Source organism: Heterodontus francisci, chromosome 13, assembly GCF_036365525.1.
Source record: "Heterodontus francisci isolate sHetFra1 chromosome 13, sHetFra1.hap1, whole genome shotgun sequence".
Classification (NCBI taxonomy): domain Eukaryota; kingdom Metazoa; phylum Chordata; class Chondrichthyes; order Heterodontiformes; family Heterodontidae; genus Heterodontus; species Heterodontus francisci.
In genome coordinates this window covers 58,303,369-58,327,012 of record NC_090383.1, presented here as the reverse complement: position 1 = coordinate 58,327,012, position 23,644 = coordinate 58,303,369, and the positions used below count along the sequence as shown (strand labels likewise).

Sequence of the window (23,644 nt, the reverse complement as noted above, 5' to 3'; positions counted from 1 at the left end):
TGTTTCTAAATTCTCAGCAGGTGCAAGGGTGGGTTAAATGCATACAACCAATGAAACCTAACACTTTATTTGTCTCTGCTTGTGGGTGGGGAACTTAATTAATCTCTTCCTCTATGTGACTATAGCATATATCATTGTACTTTGGTCCCTGCCAATGTGGGATGCCCAGTCTGAATGCTCTGACAGATTAATTGAGAAATTATTCTGGACATTGCTGACTTATATCCCTTACTGCTCTGGCAGGATTTCGAAATGGACTGGCATCTTTGATGATTGGTATTAGCTTGGTATCCCATACTCTAATTTAGCTCACCATATATGTCAGGCAATTTCTTATCAAATGTAAAGGCTAGAAATTATGATTAGCAATATTAGTTAACAAATGATTAATTTGTTTACATTCCTCCATCTGCTATTTTAATCCATTTAAAAGAAACAGGTTAAGATTGGAATTAAAATAGCAAAGGGACATCATGTTTGTTTGTGCCACTATTGGCAAATAGTCAGTTTGACAAAAGCAATAACAAAACCAGTGGCCATTTTGTACTGTGTTTTTTTAAGGGGGAGATGATTTGTAAAATATTTTTTAAAATCTTCTTGAGCTGCAAGATAAATAAATAGCTATAATCTGGTGCCAAAGAGTCAGTCAATTCTAGGCTTTTCCCCACTGAATATAATTTTAAATACTCTGTGTAGTGTTAAAAGTTATTTTGATTTGGTTTTAACAACACTTCATAACTTAAAAGTGAGAAATCAGGAATGGGCAACAATCTGTCCCATTGAACAATTCAGTTTTGTTGGCCTTTCCCATTGGAATTTGGCAAGTCTGGCAACTTGGTCCATTGAACTTACCATCACCCTGAAGAAAGGTCCCTTTATTTCTTGCAAAGCTAATTGGAACTATTAACCCCAAGGTTTGTTTGTGGGATTATTCTAGTTCCATTTCTCCACTGGTCACAACACATATTTAAATATTTTCCCACTTATCGATATAGTTTAGCTTCAGTTCAGTTTAGTTTTAGTTTAGTTTAGAGATACAGCACTGAAACAGGCCCTTCGGCCCACCAAGTCTGTGCCGATCATCAACCACCCATTTATACTAATCCTACACTAATTCCATATTCCTAACACATCCCCACCTGTCCCTATATTTCCCTACCACCTACCTATACTAGGGGCAATTTATAATGGCCAATTAACCTACCAACCTGCAAGTCTTTGGCATGTGGGAGGAAACCGGAGCACCCGGAGGAAACCCACGCAGACACAGGGAGAACTTGCAAACTCCACACAGGCAGTACCCAGAATTGAACCCGGGTCGCTGGAGCTGTGAGGCTGCGGTGCTAACCACTGCACCACTGTGCCGCCTCCATTGTTGGGGAGTGAAGTTTGTGAATGACAAAATTATAAGCTAAATACATGTAAGGAGGGATAATCAGCTCATCCAACCAGAAGGTGAGTGTTCCAAACCACTTCTGATATTGTGCCTTGTGGGTGATGGGCTCTGGGGAGTTATGGGGTGAGTTATTTGCTGTGGAATGCCCAGCTTCTGGCCTGCTCTTGTAGCCATTGTATTTATGTCTGGTTTCTGGTCAATGGTGACTCCCTCGGATGTTGATGGGTGATTTCAGGGATGGTAACGCGTTGAATGTCCAGGGGAGGTAGGTGGATGGGAAAGTTTGCTGTCAGTAAGACAGCTTATTTCCACCTCCATAACTTTGCCTGACTCTGCACTGACTCAGCACAACTGCTGAAAGCCTCATCCATGCCTTTGTAAGCTCTAGACTTGGCTATTCCTATGCACTGCTCGCCAGCCTCCCACAGTCGGCACAGTGGCGCAGTGGTTAGCACTGCAGCCTCACAGCTCCAGTGACCTGGGTTCAATTCTGGGTACTGCCTGTGTACAGTTTGCAAGTTCTCCCTGTGTCTGTGTGGGTTTTTGCCGGGTGCTCCGGTTTCCTCCCACCACCAAAGACTTGCAGGTTGATAGGTAAATTGGCCATTATAAATTGCCCCTAGTATAGGTCGGTGGTAGGGGAAGATAGGGACATGTGGGGATGTGGTAGGAATATGGGATTAGTGTAGGATTAGTATAAATGGGTGGTTAATGGTCGGCACAGACTCGGTGGGCCGAAGGGCCTGTTTCAGTGCTGTATCTCTAAATCTAAATCTAAAAATCATTCTGGTACATCTATGCTGCACTCCCTCCAAGGCCAATATATCCTTCCAAAAATGTGGTGTCCAGAACTGAACACTGTACTCCAGATGTGGTCTGAGAGGACTTTGTATAGCTGAAGCAGAGCTCCTAACCCCTTGTATTCTAGTCATCTAGATATAAAGCCCAGCATACCATTAAACTTATTGATTATTTTCTGTCCCTGTTCATGACATTGTAATGATCTATTTACATCTCTTTGGACCACCACTGCTTTTATCCTCTCCCATTTAGAAAGTACACTGATCTGTCCTTTTTAGGTCCAACGCAGATGACTTCACACTTAGCTATATTGGAATCCATTTGCCACAGTTTTGCCCATTCACTTAATCTATTAATATATCTTTGTAATTTTATGCTTCCATCCACACTGCTTACAATGCTGCCTATCTTTGTGTCATCGACAAACTTGGATATGTGGCTCACTATCTATCATCTAAGTTGTTAAGAAATACAGTGAATAGTTAAGGCTCCAACACATGTCCCTGTGGGACACCAGGAGTCACATCCTACTGCTGGTTCCATCATAAGGTCAGAAGTGGAGATGTCCACTGATGAGTGGGCAATGTTCAGTTCCATTCGCAACACCTCAGATAATGAAGCAGTCCGTGTCTGCATGCAGCAAGACCCTGGACAACATTCAGGTTATGCTGGTAAGTGGCAAGTAATATTTATGCCACACAAGTGCCAGGCAATGACCATCGCCAACAAGAGAGAGTCTAACCATCTCTCTTTAACATTCAACAGCATTACCATCTCTGAATTTCCCCACTATCAAAATCCTGGTTCACCACTGACCAGAAACTTAACACAGTAACACATAAATACAGTAGCTACAAGACCAGGTCAGAGGCTGGGTACTCTGCAGTGAATAACTCACCTCCTGACTCCCCAAAACCTTTCCACCATTGACAAGGCACAAGTCAGGAATGCAATGGAATACTCTCCACTTGACTGCATGAGTGCAGCTCCAACAACACTCAAGCCGCTGACGCCATCCAGGACAAAGCAGCCCACTTGATTGGCACCCCATCCACCACTGGCACACCATCTACAAGATGCATTGCAGGAATTTGCCAAGGTTTCTTCGACAGCCCCTTCCAAACTTGTGACCTTGACAGCCTAGAAGGACAAGGGCAGCAGGTGCATGGAAACACCACCACCTCCAAGTTTCCCTCAAAGTCACACCCCATCTTGACTTGGAAATATATTGTTGTTCCTTCACTGTCGCTAGATTAAAATCCTGGAATTCCCTCTCTAACAGTATTGTGGGAGTACCTACACCTTGCAGACTACAAAGGTTCAAGAAAGCAACTCACCACCACCTTCTCAAGGGCAACTAGGGATGAGAAATAAATGTTGGCCTCACCAGTGATGCCCACAACCCATGAACAAATAAAAAAAGTTATAGAACTGTCCCACTATTTTGCCACTTGGAGAGAGGTGCACTGGCACTCGCTACCAATGTCTTCTGCCATGCTGCCTATTCTCCCCACCTCCACATGCTTCTATTCCTCTTTCACCTCCATCAGGATGGCACATTGAGATATTCTCATATACCATACTTCCTCCAGAATTGTTCTGAGCTTGTTGGCAGGGTTCAGGCAGTGTGGTGAGATTACAGTACTTGTAGAGGGGAAGGGGGAGGAGGTGGTCAAGTGCAAGCCTCAGTGAGAAAAATTGTGGGAAATAAGGATTTGAGAAGCCATCTGTTAAGCCAGTAATCAACAGGTGAAATTGTGTGATTCTTCAAAGCACTCAAACTTTTACTTTCATCTGAATCAGGTGACTGGGGGAGCTGCTGTGCCTGTTTTACATGGATCTAACTTTTCAGAGTGCAATAGTGGCATAAAAGCACAACATACCTGGATTTAATGCCATCAGGTAAGTGGTGCTTTTAATTAAATAAGTTCCACAGGTCTTGGGTGACCAGATCTGTAAAACTGACAAAAGGATCGAGGAAATTCATATGTCACACATTAATGACACATTAGGAATGCCACCAGGAGTGAGCAGTGCCACAAAATGAGTGTGGAGGGCAGCTGTTCAATATGATGGAGTGGTTGGTAATGTCATCGATAGCAGAGAGATCAAGGATGGGGATGAAAAGTGAGCCATGGTGACTGTCATGTAAGATGCCATTGGTGACATTTCCTAATGTGGTTTCAGTGCTTTTAGCAGGAATGAAGCCTGACTGGATAGTTTCAAACAGGGAACAGTAAGACTGATGGGAACACAGTTCTAAGAATTTTAATAGAACAAAGGTTGGAGGTGTGCAGCATCAGAGAGGATGGAGGAGAGGACAGTAGATTTTTGAGGAGTGGAGATGAAAAATGAGAGGCCAAGCCCGAGAATAATAGAGACAGGTTCATTAAGTTATTGATCACAGAACTGAAAAAGAGGAGTTTGGGTGATGAGAAGCTGGGCTGGGAAAAATTCCAAAAGATAAGTAGTAGGCTTTATGGGAGAGATATGTTGACTGATAGTGGGGGAGAGGGAAAATAAAGTGGAGATTTGGAGTAAGCAGGGTGGGTACTCAAGTGGGAGTGAGCAGGGGAAGGACTGAGAGGAGGAAAAGTTAGAGAAGGCTGAACAATAGACAGGAAACGTCCATGGGTTTTTCAGTTGGCTTCTGTGATGAGGATGGAGGATGCAGTGGAAAGTGGATCGGAGGGTTAGTTTGTTGAAGAGGAGTTTGGAGAGATTCTTGCTGTTCAGAATGATCTTGGAAAGAACAGGAAAAGTATTTGGCTGTGGAAAGGGAGCAATGATAGACCTGGAGGTGATCAAAGCTGAATTTATGAATGGATAGATAGTCTGGTTACTCACCAGGTATACTCCAGTTTACAGATTTTGGCACACAGAGATGGTTGTTATGCCAGTATAAGTGGTAAGGATGGAAGATTGTCCAGAATCTGGTGAAGCAGTTGTTGAAGAGATCAATGGAGGCAACAATATTATCCGGAGTGAAGGATCAGAGTTGGGGGAAGATTGAACTATGAAAGGAATTGTGTGAGCAAGTCAGGGTAGTTTTTTTCCACAGGTAATAGAAGATGGTGGAAAGGTTATGGAATCACAAGGGAGTATGTAAAAGAAAGATGAGGTGCTTGGCACTGCTTTTGGCTATAGAGACCTTGGAAATATCAAGACCACATGTGATAACAAAGTCAAGTCTGTGGTTATGTATGTGGGTGGTGTGTCCATTTGGAGGGTGATGGCGAAACAGATGAGGGCAAGGAAATCAGTTGCAATGTGTGAGGATGGTTCAGTTCTGATGAAAGGTCATAGACCTGAAACGTTAACTCTGTTTTTTTCTCCAAAGGTGCTGCCTGACCTGCTGAGTATTTCCAGCATTTCCTGCATCAGCAGTATTTTGCTTTTGTAGTAGTATCGCCTCTGAGTCAGAAGGTTGTGGGTTCAAGCCCTATTCCAGACACTTAAGCACAAAATCTAAGCTGACACTTCAGTGCAATACTGAGGGAGTGCTGCAATGCTGTCCTTGTAATGTAAGATGAATCGAAGGCTGTGTTTGCTATCAGGTGGTTATAAAAGATCCTGTGGTATCCCGCACTGAGATGAGGAGAAATTACTTCACTCAAAGGGTTGTGAATCTTTGTGATTCTGTACCCCAGAGGGTTGTGGATGCTCCATTGTTGAAAACATTTAAGGCTGAGATAGATAGATTTTTGGTCTCTCAGGGAATCAAGCGATATGGCGAGCGGGAGAGATAGTGGAGTTGAATCTTAAGATCAGCCAATGGCGGAGCAGGCTCGATGGGCCAAATGGTCTACCCCTACTCCTATTTCTTGTGTTCTTTGTACTATGTGAAGAAGAGTGAATTGTCCTGTCTAACATAATTTTTAAAAGATTATCTGATCCTTTACTTTTTTGCTGTTTGTGGAACCTTGCTGTTTTTTGCACGTTGCTTGCCATAATGACCACCTTCAAAGGTAATTGATTGGCTGAGAAGCATTTTGGGTCATCCTGAGGCTGTGAAAGGTGCTAAATAAATGCAATTGCTAGCTTTCTTTTTGATGCAAGACATTAGAACAGGAGTAGGCCATTCAGTCTCTTGAACCTGTTCCACCATTCACTTAGATCATGGCTGATCTACCTCAGCTCCATTTACCTGCCTAGGCTCCATATCCCTTGATACCCTCACTTCACAAAAATCTTATCGCTCTCAGTCTTGAAAGTTCTAATGGTCCCAGCATCCACAACCTTTGGGTTGGGGTTCTAGATTTCTATTACCCTTTGTGTGAAAAAGTGCTTCCTGATTTCCCTCCTAAATTGCCTACCTCTAATTTTACTTCCCCTTGCTCTTGATTTTCTTTTGGAGGAAATAGTTTCTCTGTATTTACCCAATGAAATCCCTTTGACATTTTAAATACCTCGATCAGATCACCCTTTAAATTCCTACACTCAAGGGAATACAAGCGAAGTTTATGCAACCTGTCCTCATAATATAACGCTCTAAACTGCAGTATTATTCTGGCAAATCTGCATTGTCAATATATCCTTCTTGAGGTGCAGTGCCTAAACTGAATGTAGTACTCCAGATGGGGTCTGACCAAGGCTCAGTAGAACTGAAGCATAATTTCCTCTCCTTTGTAAACCAGCCTACTTGAGATAAAGGTCAACATTCCATTAGCCTTTCTGATTGCTTGTTGTACCTGCCTACTAACTTTAAATGGTTTGTGTATTTGGACTTCCAAATTTTGTTGCTTCTCCACAGTTCCTCGTTTCTCACCATTAAGAAAATACTCTATGACTTATCTTTCTTAGGGCCAAAAGGTATGGCCTCACACTTGTCATAGTTTTGCCCACTCACTTAACCTATGTCCCTTTGGACTTACCTGGGAGAGAGGAGAGGCAGTCTGCAGACTTGGGAGGAATCCAAACCCGGGCGGGAGCTATAAATCAAGAGCGGCACTCAAGGCCCTTATTTACCTGGGAGACCGGAGAGGCAGTCTGCGGACCTGGGAGGAATCAGAACCAGACCAGGAGCTATAAATCAAGAGCGGGACTCGAGGCCCACACTCACCTGGGAGAGCGGAGAGGCAATCGGCGGACCTGGGAGGAATAATAGAGACAATCTCTGGCTGTGTCTATGTCTGCGGCTGGAGGTCGGCACACACTGGTTTGAAAAGTGAAAAAAAACTAACAGTGACATCACGGGAAATCCGTAAGCTGATTCGTTGGTAACAGCTGTTAGATAGCGACTGAAAAATCAGAGAAAAAAGTTCTTTTTTTCAACCTTCAAATAATTACCTTATAAGTAGTAAGGTTATAAACTACTAAGGTTTTAGCTGGTGTTATTTATTAATAATTACTAATTAGAAAGTGCTGTTTGGACAGAGTGTGAGGCTGTGAGTTGGTGCGTGAGTGACCTCATTGACAAGGGGGAGGAGGTGCTCTTTGGTCCCTTTCTTTCCTTTCTGCCTTTTCAGCCTCCACGATACAGGGGAAGAAGATGATTGGCAAGTACCTGGTAAGTTATTCTACTAATTACACTAACAATAATTAGTTTGTAAAGCTAAGGTATGGCAGGGCAGCTTGGCTGAGTGGAATGTGCCTCCTGTGGTATATGGGAAGTCGTGGACGCACCATGTGTCCTTGACAAACACATCTGCAGGAAGTGTCCCCGACTGAGAAGCTTGAGCTCCAGGTTTTGGAACTCGAGCAGTGGCTGGAGTCACTGTGTTGCATCCGCAAGGGAGAGAACTACATGGATAGAACGTTTAGGGAGGTGGTCACACCAGAGATTAAGAATGTGCAGGCAGAGAGGGAATGGGTGACCGCCAGGCAGTCAAACAGAACCAGGCAGGGAGTGCAGGAGTCCCTTGAGTTGATCTCACTTGCTAACTGGTATTCCATTTTGGGTACTAGTGAGGGAGAGGGTTCCTCAGAGGAGTGCGGCAACAGCCAAGTCTGTGGCATCGCGGGTGGCTCAGCTGCACAGGAGGGCAGGAAGAAGAGTGGAAGAGCAGTAGCGATAGAGGATTCATTAGTTAAAGGAACAGACAGGCATTTTTGTGGCTGCAGGCGTGACACTAGGATGGTATGTTGCCTCCCTGGTGCCAGGGTCAAGGATGTCACAGAGCGGCTGCAGGACATTCTTCTGAGGGAGGATGAACAGCCAGAGGTCATGGTCCACATTGGTACCAACGACATAGGTATCAAGAGGGATGAGGTCCTGAAAGCAGAGTTTAGGGATTTAGGAAAGAAATTAAAAAGCAACACCCCAAAAGCAGTAATCTCAGGATTACTCCCAGTGCCACGTGTCAGTGAGCATAGGAATAGGAGGATGAAGCAATTCAACATGTGGCTGGAGAATTGGTGCAGGAGGGAGGGTATCAGATTTCTAAGGCACTGGGATCTGTTTTGGACTAGGTGGGACCTGTACAAGATGGACGGGTTGCACCTTGGCAGGACCGGGACCAACATCCTCACAGGAAGTTTTGCTAGTGCTGTTGGGGAGGGTTTAAACTAAATTAGCAGGGGTTTGGGAACCTAAGAGGGAGCTCAGATTGGATGGCAGTAAAACTGGTAACAGGAAGTAGAGAGGTAGTCAAACGAAATTGGAAGGTAGACGAGGCGAAGACAAACATCAAATAGAATCGGAATGAAGAATAATGTTAAGACAAAGTTAAGGGCACTCTATCTGAATGCATGCAACATTCGCAGCAAAGTAGATGATTTGAAAGCACAAATAGAAGTAAATGGGTATGACTTAATTGCCATTACGGAAACGTGGTTACAGGATGACCAGGACTGGGAACTGAATATCCAAGGATATTCGTCATTTAGCAGGGGTAGGCGGAGGAGAAAAGGAGAGGGGTAGCGCCATTAATAAGGGACAAGATAAGTACATTCGTGAGAGAGGATCTTAGATCGAAGGAGCAAGATGTGGAATGAGTTTGGGTGGAGCTAAGAAACAGCAAAGGGCAGCAAACGTTAATGGGAATTGTTTATAGGCAACCAAACAGTAGTGACAATGTTGGGCATGATATAAATAAGGAAATTAAAGCTGCATGTAGCATGGTCAATACAGTAACAATAGGCGACTTCAATTTACATATAGATTGGGCAAACCTAATTAGCATTAATACTGTGGAGGATAAATTCCTGGAGTATGTTTGGTATTCCTGGATGGGTTTCTGGAGCAGTACATTGACGAACCAATTAGGGATTGGGCTACTTTAGACTTAATATTATGGAATGAGAAAAGGCTAATTAACATCCTTGCTGTAAAGAAGCCATTAGGAAATAGTGACCACAATATGATAGAATTCTACATGAAGTGTGAAAGAGATATGGTTTATTCTGAAACTACGGGTCTTAAATCTGAACAAAGGAAACCATGAGGGCATGAGGGGCAAGTTGGCTATGGTGTATTGGGAAAATACATTAAAAGATTTGATGGTAGACAGGCAATGGCTAGTAATTAAAGAAGTATTACATGGTTTACAACAAATATACATTCCTCTAAGACACAAAAACCCAACAGGAAATATGAATCAACCATGGCTAACAAAAGAAGTTAAGGACTGCATTAGGAAGTGGCTTATGATGTTGCCAGAAAAAGTGGTAAGCCCGAGGATTGGGAGCAAATTAGAGTCCAACAAAGAAGGACCAAGAAACTGATAAAGAAAGGGAAAAGGGATTATGAATCTAAGTTAGCAAGAAATATAAAGGCAGACTGTAAAAGCTTCTTTAGGCATGTGGAAAGGAAATGATCAGCAAGGACGAATGTGGAGGCGGAGACATGAGATTTCTGTGGTGGGGAATGAGGAAATGACAGAGAGACTTACCAATTACTATGTGTCTGTCAGAGGAAGACACAGAAAATCTCCCAGAAATACTAGGAAACCAAGGGACTTCTAATAATGAAGAACTGAGAGTAATTAGTATCAATAGAGGTAGTACTCAAAAATTAATTGGATTGAAAGCTGATAAATCCCCTGGCCCACATGAGCTACATCCTATTGAAGGAGGTGGCTATAGAGCTAGTAGATGCATTGATGGTTATCTTTCAAAATTCTATAGATTCTGGAAGGGTTCCTGCAGAATGGAAAGTAGCAAATGTAACCCCACTATTTAAGAAGGTAACAAGAGAGAAAACTGAGACCTGTTAGTTTGATATCAGTAGTAGGGAAAATGTTGGAATCTATTATAAAGGATGAGATAACGGGACACTTGGAAAATAATGATGTGATTGGGCAAGTCAACATGGATTTGTGAAAGGGAAATAATGTTTGACAAATCTGATGGAGTTTTCTGAGGATGTTACTTGTAACCAGTGAATGTGGTGTATTTGGATTTACAGAAGGCTTTTGATAAGGTCCCACACAGGAGGTTAGTAAACAAAATTAGAGCACATAGGATTGGGGATAATATCCTGCAATGGATTAAGAATTGGTTAATAGACAGAAAGCAAAGAGTTGGAATAAATGGGTCATTCTCAGGATGGCAGGCTGTTACTAGTGGGGTACCACAAGGATCAGTGCATGGGCCACAGCTGTTTACAATTGATATAAATGACTTGGATATGGGGACCAATTGTAATATTTCTAAATTTGCTGATGACACAAAACTAGGAGGGAGTGTAAGTTGTGAGGAGGATGCAAGGAGGCTTCAAGGGGATTTGGACAGGCTAAGTGAATGGTCAAGAACATGGCAGATGGAATATAATGTGAATAAGTGTGAAGTGATCCACTTTGGTAGAAAAAACAAAAAAGCAGAGAGATGGTGAGAGGTTGGGAAGTTTTGATATCTGAAGAGACCTGGGTGTCCTTGTTCATGAGTCACGAAAAGCTAGTATGCAAGTGCAGCAAGCAACTAAGAAGGCAAATGGTATGTCGGCCTTCATTGCAAGGAGATTTGAATACAGGAGTAAAGATGTATTGCTTCAATTGTATAAAGCATTGGTGAGACCACACCTGGAGTATTGCGTACAGTTTTGGTCTCCTTATCTAAGGAAGGATATACTTGCCATAGAGGGAGTGCAACAGAAGTTCACCGGACTAATCCCTGGGATGGCAGGATTGTCTTATGAGGAGAGATTGCAGAAACTGGGCCTGTATTCTCTAGAGTTTCGAAGAATGAGAGGTGATCTCATTGAAACTGAGAAAATTCTTACAGGGCGTGACAGGATAGATGTGGATAGGATGCTTCCTCTGCTGGTGAGTCTAGAACAAGGGGACGCAGTCTCAGAATAAGGGGAAGGCCATTTATGACTGAGATGAGGAGGAATTTCTTTACTCAGAGGGTGGTGAATCTGTGGAATTCTCTACCCCAAAGGGCTGTGGAAGCTCAATCATTGAGCATGTTCAAGACAGAAATCAATAGATTTCTGAATACTAATGACATCAAAGGATATGGGGATAGTGGGCAAAATGATGTAGAGGTAGATGATCAGCCATAATCTGTTTGAACGGCGGAGCAGGTTCAACGGGCCGAATGGCCTATTCCTGCTCCAATGGGTAGGCAAACTCTGTCTGGGATCAGACATGGGTACGTAATTAACAAGATTGTCGAAAAGGACATGGGGAGCTTGCAAAAGAGCAGAACAAAGAAAGGTTAACAGACTTCAACTTGGACTGAGGTTACCTTTAGGCATATGAAAATCACCTTTTTTTTAATTCATTCATGAGATGTAGGCGTCACTGGCCAGGCCAGCATTTATTGCCCATCCCTAATTGCCCTTGAGAAGGTGGTGGTGAGCTGCCTTCTTGAACCGCTGCAGTCCATTTGGGGTAGGTATACCCACAGTGCTGCCCTAGATTCTGCCATTGGTAACCTTCTAATCAAGAGATATGGGGAAGCAACCTTTATGGGTTAATTCTTGCCAATCATCAGACATATGTAGGCCTTGAAAAATTGGTCAAGTATTGTTTATACCCAGCATGCTCTAAGGCAGCTAAGATAGGTGCAGAACTTGCGGAAATAAGCTTACAGACATGTCGCAACTTGTGGTTAAGGATACAAGACTGTTGAACGGTGCAGACAAAGGGGAACAAATAAGTGACTGTTAAACAGTGCAGATAAAGGGGAGCAGTTTAAGGCAAACAAACAATGGGTGTTGCAAACAAATCTGCACATCTGCTTAGGCAGCTAAACCACTAATGCTTGCTAATCAAAGATGAGCTAATGTTTGGAGCTTTATCTTAAAGAATCATGTGAGTCATGGTTGAGCAATGAGCCTTTAAAGAATATATAAGGGTTAGCGCTTGAGTATATCCTCGGTGGGAACCTAGGAACAACTCTTGAAGGCAGGACCCTGAGTCCGGAGGCTCAGTGATCAACCGTGACGAGAGACTGATCACCTCTGCATTGACAACTAATATCTTGAAGAAGAAGTGAGACTTGTACTTATTTGGTGTCTAAATAAAACTGTTGTCCTAAACTTCTCCTTGTCATATGTTTGTATTCCGGTGTCCATGGCCTGGGAGTTTGACATAATTGGGAAAGGGGTCAATCTTCCCATTCCGAGTTAAATTAGGCACAACACATAATTTTCTATTATAAAAATGAGCCTAAAACTCGTGCTCGGTGGTAGAGGAATAGTGCAATAAGTCGCAAAAGCTTGGAATAACTGCACTGCTGACAGAATGCAACTCTACCCTGAATATCACCTAGGTGAGCCTTATCTTTCTTTCCTAGTATTAGATCACTAATACTTGAACTGACTCTGTTCTTGATCCAACTAAAGTACCATGGTTTGTATCAGACCTTTGCAGATCTTTCTACAAGGAGGCACAAAAGCCTTCTCAGGTTATTTAAATACAGCAGCTAGTATGTACTGACTTCCACAGACCCCTTGTTTTTGAACACTCCCACTCTTTTCGTGGGAACTTTATGCTCCACAGGGGAATTTTACACAACCGCAGTACTTACTGTCCCTCCTAATTTATCATAATTGAGTGAACCCTTATCAAACTTGGAAGTAGGACACATTTTTTTCCACCATTTCTTCTTCCATTTTAAATTTTCACCATTGGTTTTTATGGTTTATAAATAAACAGGATTAATATATTCAAATGGTTTTGCAACCCATGCTACTTTTGATTGTAAATGGCAGTCCTAATTTTTACAGCCCTGTAGAATGTTCTCAACTCTGGCATGTGTCAACTTGGTTCATTAGGTAGTTCTCTTGGTCTGTGAGTCAGAAGGTAGGCTGAATTAACACCAGTGTAGTGCTGTCTGAGGTACTATCCTTCAGATGAGATGTTAAACTGAGGTCCAACTGATCTGTGCAAGTGAACCTTAAAGATTCAATGGCACTATTCAATGAAAAGCAAGGAGTTCTATCAGTATCCACTCTATCACTGCTGACAAATTTACTGCCTCGGCATCCTTCACTGGTGACTGTTGCCCAGCAGTCATCCTAATTGTCATATTCCCTTTTCCCAGCACATTCCCCCCCCCCCCCCCCCCACCATTTTACTTTCTAGGAGTCTCCACATGCTGTCTGACCTGCTGAGTACTTCCAGCATTTCCTTTTTTTGTGACAGTACGACAATTGAGCCTTGGGTAATACATAGAACGTTGATTCATCTTTAATCTTTTAAACGCTGAAGTACTTGCTGTGTATTACAATTGCCCCATTTACACACTCCTTATGACCCTCCACAAGTGAGCTGTCTGCAACTGTGTGCAGGAACACTGTGCGGAATAACGAAGGACAGCAATGCGCGCGCACGGTGCGGAATGACGTAAGCCTTGTGTGCGCGCGCGCACGGTGCGGAATGACGTAAGCCTTGTGTGCGCGCGCACGGTGCGGAATGACGTAAGCCTTGTGTGCGCGCGCACGGTGCGGAATGACGTAAGCCTTGTGTGCGCGCGCACGGTGCGGAATGACGAGTGAGGAGGTAGAGCGTGCGGTGCGGTGCACGCCGGGGCTGCTCGGCCGCCATGTTGGCGGCGGCTCAGTATTTATGAGATTTCAGGGTCGTCGTGAAATTGTTTTCGCTTGGATCTCGTAAAAGAAAATAGATTAAATCAATATACACAGAGGGATAACTGCCGCGAGGAAATGAAAGAAATGTCAGCGTAAGTGACAGCTGTGTCGGTGCAGCGCGGGTGGATTTCCGGCTGTCGCTCTTTGGTTGAGCTGTGGACAGAGAGCTTCCTGTGGAGGCCCTAGCCACGGCCTATTTTCCCCTTGAGATCGTGGGCCTGGTTCCTTAATGCGAGACCAGCCCTTGTGGTATCTGTACAGTCCATGGAAACCGGGCGTCTCCCGCCGCTCGAGGGACCCGGGCAGTATCTGATGAGGCCTCGACCTCTTCCTCCCTTTGCTTGTGTGCCCAAGATAAGAAAATAAATGTTGTTCAGTGTATTATTCATTTGTTAGTGTTTCAACTTATTTAAGTTGTTGTATGGCACCTTTTTACATGATCATCAGCCGTGTAATGAACATGATTGTACTTAGGTAGTATTTAAAGAAATTTTAATATAACTTTGAAAATGTCGCCATTTACTGCTCCCAGTTGTTGATTGTTTCTGGTGGAATGTCTTTAACTTTTGATCGCATCTGAAATTATCAATCTATACTCCATATGTGTGCTTTATAAGCAACTTGTATTTGTGTGTGGGTGGGGGGATCTTTATGACTACAATGTGGACAACCCCTATCCAGCTTTATTTTTACAGTTTGAATAGCGACATTCTCCGCGCCTGTTTTATGTATGTGAGAAATCAAGCCTCTTATTTTTTTGATCTAATACTTTTCATACTATACTACAGACTACAATAATGCAGCAATAAAAGCAACATACTGCAGTTGCTGAAAATCTGAAATAAAAACAAAGTGCTGGAAATACTCAGCAAGTTAGGCAGCATCTGTTGAGAGAGAAGCAGAGTTGATGTTTCAGTTCTGATGAAAAGTCACAGACTTGAAACGTTAACTCTACTTCTCTCTCTGCAAATACTGCCTAACTTGCTGAGTATTTCCAGCATTTCTGTTTTTATTTTACAATACTAGAGTTTTGATGTCCAGTGGTGGATTTCTGTCTCCTGAATCTTTGTACTACTAAATTCAGGGTTTGTATACTTTATTTTCAGGAAGCATTAACAATAATTTAAGGGAGGAAGAATTTCAAGAATCCTGAAATTCCCCTGAAATGTTTCTGATAAAATATGCCCAGAAACTTGCACACAGCATTGAAGAGAAAAAATAATGGTGAAGTCAAATACATATCTGACTTGGGATGTTTAGATTAGAGATACAGCACTGAAACAGGCCCTTCGGCCCACCGAGTCTGTGCCGAACGTCAACCACCCATTTTGTTTAGTTTCAGTTTAGAGATACAGCACTGAAACAGGCCCTTCGGCCCACCGAGTCTGTGCCGACCATCAACCACCCATTTATACTAATCCTACACGAATCCCATATTCCAATAACATCCCCACCTGTCCCTATATATTTCCCTACCACCTGCCTATACTAGGGTCAATTTATAATGGCCAATTAACCTATCAACCTGCAAGTCTTTGGCATGTGGGAGGAAACCGGAGCACCCGGAGGAAACCCACGCAGACACAGGGAGAACTTGCAAACTCCGCACAGGCAGTACCCAGAATTGAACCCGGGTCCCTGTAGCTGTGAGGCTGCAGTGCTAACCACTGCGCCACTGTGCCGCCCAATTTATACTAATCCTACACTAATCCCATATTCCTACCAAACATCCCCACCTGTCCCTATATTTCCCTACCACCTACCTATACTAGTGACAATTTATAATGGCCAATTTACCTATCAACCTGCAAGTCTTTTGGCTTGTGGGAGGAAACCGGAGCACCCGGAGAAAACCCACGCAGACACAGGGAGAACTTGCAAACTCCACACAGGCAGTACCCGGAATCGAACCCGGGTCCCTGGAGCTGTGGGGCTGCAGTGCTAACCACTGCGCCACTGTGCCGCCCACTGTGTCTGAATCTAAAGCCATGGGCACCAGTTCTTTGTGATAATTTTCATATTGGTGGGAAAAAAAACATTGTACTGTGATCATGCTGTGCATTTTTTTGTTTTGCTTATTGTTGTAATATGTTCACAGATCAAATGAAACAAACTGGTGTAAAAAGTTTGCTCATGCGTTGATTGGGTGCAATTGGTGCATGTGTTGTGAATGCATATTATGCACTCTTCCTACCCAAGATTTTTTCCAGATTATTAATTTTAATAGTGGGAATCAAGTGTGCATCTTTGCAATATGTGATCCCTTTGTGTGCCAGGAGTGCATAGGTATAATTTTTATATTGTATTAATGTTATAACTGGTATCTTATTATCTTTTAAAATGTGCTGGTTGGCAGTTGGTCAAGTTAAGTTAATTTGTAGTCATATTTTGTGAAAACATAATGGGGTTTATCTGTCACAGCAGAAGAAAATGTGACTTCAGTTTATCATTTTAGTTTTATGAACTTTGAGCTTTTTCTGGTTGAAATTTGTCCCTGTTGCAACATTTTGAATGTAAAATAAATTTGGCTACACTGCCAATATAAGTGCCTGTTGCTGGAAATGAATGAAAGTTTCTTCCAATCGTCATCCACCTGAGTACTCTGCTTTCAATAGATGTCTGTATCTTTCATTTTTTTTAATGATGAATACACTACCAAGAGTTCTGCCTACAATGTGTGATGTACATAATTAACTGTAGGTACAGCTCTTAAAGTCTGAAATTCAGGCTAAATTTCCTTTTTTACTTGTTTATGGGATGTGGCAAGGCCAGCATTTATTGCCCATCCTGAATTGCCCTTGAGAGGTGGTGGTGAGCTGCCTTCTTGAATCACTGCAGTTCATGTGGTGTAGGTGCACTGACAGGAAATTTTCAAGCATCTAATTCCATTTATATCATTTGAAACTTCAGTTCAGTTAAATGTATTCCCCCCCCCCCCCCCCCCCCCCCCAATTTGTGTCCTGTTGACTGGGATTTTGCAATAATAATGATGAAACTGTCAACGTTCACTGTCATTACTCCTCTGAAACTGATAGCAACTTCTGGAGTCCAAATGTGTGCAGTTAAACCCAGAACAATTTTAAGCTTCTCCATAGGTTGCACTGTTAAAGTGTCGCAGACTGCGATCAGTTAGAAATCACTGAACTGGCGAAAATGTCCAGTTTTACACTTCTTAGTCTCATGTAAAAACCCTTGAGGTTGCACCTTTTGTTGAACGGGGTGTAACTGGGTTTTTAATGATGTACCAAATTCAAAATTATTGCTGAACAACCTCCCTGACCCTGAAAAACAAATTTTTATATTTGTGGAATGTAAAATTTCTCCTTTATGATTTCTGCTTTTTTTAAAGTTTGTTTATATTTCAGAGTGTGCTGTAATCTTGTAAATCCAAATCTTTATTTTGTTCTGTATAAAATATAAGTGAAGGCCAATTGTTCCAACCTCAGTAGAGACCATTAACTTTAAAATAAGAGATATGAACTCCCCAGACCGATTAAAGAATTACACAAGATTTCATGTTTTAAGGCTTTTGCTATAACAACTAAACTAAAAATCAGCATTAACTAAACTATGCTTAGTAGGTAGCTAATGCACTACATTACAGTGTATTTCCCATTAACTTGTTAACACACACAAACACCACACCACATTTATACGTTAGTGTTCTCATCAAAATGGTATCCTTGCAGTTAAAAGTCCCAAACTCCTCCCAGCTGCAATGGGTTGCATCTCCCAGGGTCCTTCTCAAAGTCAGTGTCCTCTTCGCTCACTTCTTCTGAGCACGTCAATTGGATTTCTGTGAATAAGGTGATCTTCTTGGTCGTTCTTTAGTACAGGACTTGAGTATTGCTGAAAATAGACATTGTCTCACCTTTTCATCTTGCACTCATCAGGACAATCCGCAAGAGTACCAATGTAAGGGAAAGCAATGCATTATACCGTATGAGAAGAGAGTGCTGATTCTCTTCTCTCGTTCCCTCTCTCTTCCCTTCCCCTTGCTCTCTTTCTCTTGCCCTCTCTCTCTCCCCTTTCTTGCTCGCCATCTCTGCCTCTCCCCCTCCTGCTCGCCCTCTCCCTTGGTTGTGCAGTTCTGCTGTTCTTCCCTCCTTCAGATCTAGGAAAACCTCAAATTTATCCAGATCGAAAGTCAATAGTTGTTTACCTTTTACAATTCTCAGAAACCATAAGTCTAACCATAGAAAAAACACCTTGGTCTTCCTTTGTTTCCAGGTATTAAGAATTGCAACTCTAATTTGCATTTTCAAGCCCCTGGCTCCCTGTTTACAATTCGAGAGTCTGGGACAGTGAAGCCTATTGTCCCTTTTTATGTGTTACAACCTTGCTCCCTGCTTTCAAAAGGGTCTTTGATCTTGGTTCCTTTTTCTCATGGTAACCAACAAGGCCTGGCTTGTCTCTGGGCAGAGACTTGAATGAGGTCACGTGTCTAGTCCCAATGTCCATTTTACACCGCATTAAAGATCCATTTTTAAAACTTAAGCATAGTACAAAGTCTAGCATTCATAATAGATGCAATGTATTTTACTTCCTGATTTGCAGCCTGTGCGAATACTTCACTGTGATTCACAGGTCACCCTGCTGAATGATATCACTGTTGCTAGATGTCTGGAGATCCCTTTGACATGATACCAGATTCAAATTAACTGTGCTCTAATGGCTATTTGTGCTTCTCTCCAAGAAGACAAATGGAGCTCTTGCATGTGATCTTAAAAATATCTGCAGAGCTCTATTTATCAGTTTCCACTGACAGTAAAATGTTTAATGCTGGAAAGGAAGCAAGTTTTCTTTTTGTACTTTTTTGACTTCAGCTTAATGTAACACAGATTTAAAAGTTGGTTTTGCATTAGTTGTGGTTAGAAAGTGCTTTTTGCCGTAGTCCAATGCCATTGGTTCCTGACATGCAGGTCTTGTGCAGTCAATGTCCCTGACTCATGTAAGTGGGCCACCTCCCTGGGTCGAATGGCAATAGAGGCCTACATTTTTGATGTATTTTGGTCTGCATCTGCCTATACAATCTCTCCCATTGGCTTTCCAAAAGTGCTGAGCTAGTCACATGTTTGCATGCTTGAATTATGCTGGAAAATGAGAATTGCAGCTCACTTGCATAAGGAGTTAGATTTCCAGGACTTGAGAGATGCATTCAAAAATTAGATGCCAGGCCAACACAGACGATAATAGGAAGGGTGACCAAAGAGTTTTATGTGGGCAGTTTTGGTGCAGGGGCAGGCTACTGAGAGCTGCAGAAAGTGACCGGAGTTACGAAAGTGAGATGAAGGGATTTAAACAAGAGGATGAGGATTTTAAATTTGAGACATTGGAGAGCCAAGAACCAATTTAGGTCAGCAAGGACTGGGCTGATGGGTGAGCTGGGCCTGGAGCAATGTTGGATGCGATAAGCTGAAGTTTGTACTACATCCATTTTGGAGAGAGCCTGAGTCCTCATGGCTATGCTGTTTATTTAATATGAGAGGCAATCTCCAGTCTCTTCCAAGTTCTCACAGACTAAATTAATTAAGCTTGACAGACTGCTGCTGCTCCTCCGTGTTTCCACTCCTTTTCTCTGTCCCCTCTTCTCTTTCTTCACCCCCGCTTTCATCACTATCATATGTTGTTTGCCATCTCGTATAATAGATTTTCCTCACTGCCAGCATCACTACATAGTTTGAAAGTTCTGTTTGAGCATGTCCTTCTTTCTACTTCTAGCTCTAGCTGCCACAATACTTGCACATGACCTGTTGTAGCTCGCATCTATTTTTGGTACTCCAGAGTTTTCTGTGTGGACAGCCTGCTTATTAGCATAATCTCAGTGCAGAGTCTGGAAAGCAGTCCATGAACATCAATGGAGAGTCTTTAGGTATTCACCTTTATGGTACAGCACTGATGTAGCCAGGATCTGAGGTATTGCTACCTCCTAACTGTATGCAGGTTACCACTGTAAGAGCATTATCAAAGTTTAGTTTTAGTTTTGGTATTACAGTAAATGCATACATCTAAAAAAATTTGTTTTAATGCAGTGAGAAACTTTGCACTGAAGATTTGAGGTCCCTGGAAAAAAAAATTAGCCAGTGTGTTCTGTTAGTTTTAACAACTTGAATTGAAAGATATAATTCTCATTGGGTGGAAGGGGGAGGCAAAGCAAGATATATTCAACATAATTGGCAGTGAGGGGAAGAGAAACATAGAAAATAGGAGCAGGAGTAGGCCATTCGGGCCTGTTCCGCCATTCAAAAACGATCATGGCTGATCGTCGAATTCAGTACCCTGTTCCCGCTTTCTCCCCATATCCCTTGATCCCTTTAGCACTAAGAAATATATCTATCTTCTCCTTGAATATATTTAATGACTTGACCTCCGCTGCCTTCCGTGGTAGAGAATTCCACAGATTCACCACCCTCCGAGTGAAGAAATTACTCATCATCTCGGTTCTAAATGGCATACCCCCTATCCTGAGACTGTGACCCCTGATTCTGGACTCCCCAACCATCAGGAACATCCTCCCTGCATCTAGCCTGTTTAGTCCTGTTAGAATTTATAGGTTTTTATAAGATCCCCTCTCATTCTTCTAACCTCTAATGAATATTGGCCTAGTCGACCCAATCTCTCCTCATATTTCAATCCTGCCATCCCAGGAATCAGCCTAGTAAATCATCTTTGCACTCCCTCCAAGGCAAGAATATCCTTCCTCAGGTAAGGAGACCAAAACTGCACACAATACTCCAGATGTGGTCTCACAAAGGCCCTGTACAACTGCAGTAAGACATCCTTGCTCCTGTACGCAAATCCTCTTGCAATGAAGGCCAATGGATGCTGCTTGTCAAAAGCATTGCCAAATTATGAAATACAAGCAGTATCTGACTGCAAAAGTCACATAAATAGGAGTGAGGAATATTAAGTACAAGTTTCTTGAGCATTTCTATGTAAGTCTTAACACAGTCTTTCCAGTAGTCTCAATTTTGTTTTTATGGTATAAGTAAATGGCTGATTTGTGGTATTGGTAGGACTCCCTTTAAAGGCAGTTCATCAACATTTGGCAAAGATACTGGAGCAGTAATGAATGAAGTAAGTAAACTACATTGGGTTTGTAATAAATGATGGATATCATTGTATTTGTACAAGTAAAATGGTGCTACTTTTGCCCATATTGACTGCAGTCTTCAGTCCGTTGCTGCTTTCAGCATATTTTCAGTTTGAACTGTGTTGAGGATACTGTACAATATGTAATGGCAGTTTACTTCCTGTTACAGCAACAGTGTTATGCTGGGGCCTCAGCCTCAGCAATCTCAGAAGCATTATGGGATCACTTCTCCAATTAGTCTTGCTTATCCCAAAGACGTGGATGATAGTTCTACTCGGAGGTTGATTGAAGCATTGAAACCATTTGGAGTATTTGAAGAGGAAGAGGAATTAAACCACAGGTGGTAATATTTGTAATAGTTGATTTTGATATCTACTAATTTACCATTTGGTTTTGTATTGAACAATTTTAATGGTTTCTTTTAATGTTTCAGATTAGTTGTTCTGGGTAAATTGAACAATTTAGTTAAAGAATGGATAGCAGAAATCAGCGAAACAAAGGTAAAACTACTTTTGTTGCTTAAGCTGAAATATGTTGTAACTTTAAAATTTCCATGTGTACATAGGTAGATATGTTAGTATTGTAATAGTATAATATTTTCAAGGAAATCCTCTGTCGAGCATTCTAGCTAATGCTGTTGTATTTTTATTTTGGATTTCCAGCTTCTGCGATATTTGCTTTTGTAATGCTGTTATATGTTCCACTATTTTATAAAATTTGATACAAGTATAATCTACAGTAAATGCAATTATCACAAAATGGGTGGGCAGTGTTCACTCTTTAAATAGCATTCTGGGTTCTTGTGATGGAAGCTATGTTCGGTTTTGATTGCTTTTGTGGAAGCAGCTGCTAAAAACTTTTTACCATGAGTAAATTAAATGTTTGTTTTTATTTTCTGTACTATTGAGTGCAAGCTGAATTTTAGATATTTTGATTAAAGTAGTTTTGAAAGCTAAGGCTTGTTTTCCCTACTTTTAATGTAAGTCTCTGAGTAAATGAATAATCATTTATTATGGAGAACAATTAAGCAGCTGCTTTTGTATTTTGCAGAACTTGTTTAATGGGATCATTTGGATAAATGAGGGTTTAGTTAATAAACTTTCTGATTAAAGGGTTACTATTATATATTTTTAGATGGTTGATGTATTTTGCTCCAGAGGTGTGCTTGTCAAAATTGAATGTGTAAATTTCTAATGTAGGTTGTTATAAAGTAGAATTAGAGAAGCCTGTAAACTTGTAAGTTTTTTTTAAATCTTGTGCTTTGCTGAAAGGCTCCTATAGTCTTAAGAATTGCTTAAATGAAGGGTACACACATATTTGAACATATCACGAAAGAATATTTGTGCATATTTCCTTTGCTAGGTGGGATGGGGGATTAGAATGCCTGATTTCCTCTAAGAATTGTTACGCCCGAGGCGGGAGGAGTGCTCTGTCTTTTCTCGTTCTACTTCTCCACAGGTCACAACCTATATTTAAATGTTTACCCAGTTACCGGTACAGCCAATCATACACTCGTATTTTATTCTGGATATAAAAAATAACCACCCAGTTTTCTTTAATAAACAACAAAACTATCAGTTTATTATGAAACAAGACTTAACCAGTAACAAAGCAAAGCATTAGCACACAGATTGAAATATGAAAGCTCCCTTTTAAAATTCCCCAATTACACTCGTGCGCGCACACACACACTGTGGGCTGGGAGGGAACAGAAATTCTCTCTGCAGAGGTCTGTTATGAAAAAAAAGACAAATACTTGCTAATCCTTGATTGGGAGGGGGAAAAAAAGAGGAGATATGGATTGATGTCAGTTGTCCCTTTTTTGATCTGGCGTCCGGGTATACGGCGACGGGTTACTGGCATCGTTTTAGAAGCAGTTCGTTCTGGAGATATCGAGAACTATTCTAGTAGGAGAATTATTCTGTGGCATCTGCCAGCACACACTTGAATTTCAGGATTTTTTACAGCTTCTCAGGAGCTATGCAACATCAGGGATTTTGGCTGTCCTACACTGGATCTTTGCAGGATTTCTTCAAAGAGGTAGAGAAGTAGGTGAGCTGTGTGGTTTCTTTTTTCTTTGGCAGGGGAAACCAGCTGTCTTCACCAGTTCACACCCCAAATAAAACTGAATACAATGTCCAAACACCACAGAGATGACCTCCTGGCCTCCATAAACCTTGACATGTGGCTTCTCTATTTTTCCCCAGGTCACCAGGGGTTCTGTTGTGTACTGAGCCCAAAAACTTCCAGCACAGGTGGCTTTCAAACAACATCTCAAGTGTTGATACCACCTCCCCCCCCCCCCCCCCCCCCACCCCCGCCCTACCTCCCCAGCCTCCCTGCTCAAGTGAACTTGGTTTTTTAAAAAAAACAA

General features: G+C 42.0%; 1 protein-coding gene across 1 annotated transcript in view; it reads left to right on the top strand.

The window, feature by feature from the left end:
* Positions 1-14,076: 14,076 nt before the first annotated feature.
* Positions 14,077-23,644, top strand: part of LOC137376713 (poly(A) polymerase gamma-like) — a 52,863-nt gene continuing 43,295 nt past the window's right edge. Inside the window, exons 1-5 of the mRNA XM_068045688.1 lie at positions 14,077-14,269; positions 21,440-21,610; positions 21,704-21,770; positions 23,238-23,376; positions 23,478-23,550. Coding sequence (XP_067901789.1) covers positions 14,253-14,269; positions 21,440-21,610; positions 21,704-21,770; positions 23,238-23,376; positions 23,478-23,550 — 467 coding nt within the window. The 5' untranslated portion in view covers positions 14,077-14,252. The remainder of the gene's footprint in view (positions 14,270-21,439; positions 21,611-21,703; positions 21,771-23,237; positions 23,377-23,477; positions 23,551-23,644) is intronic.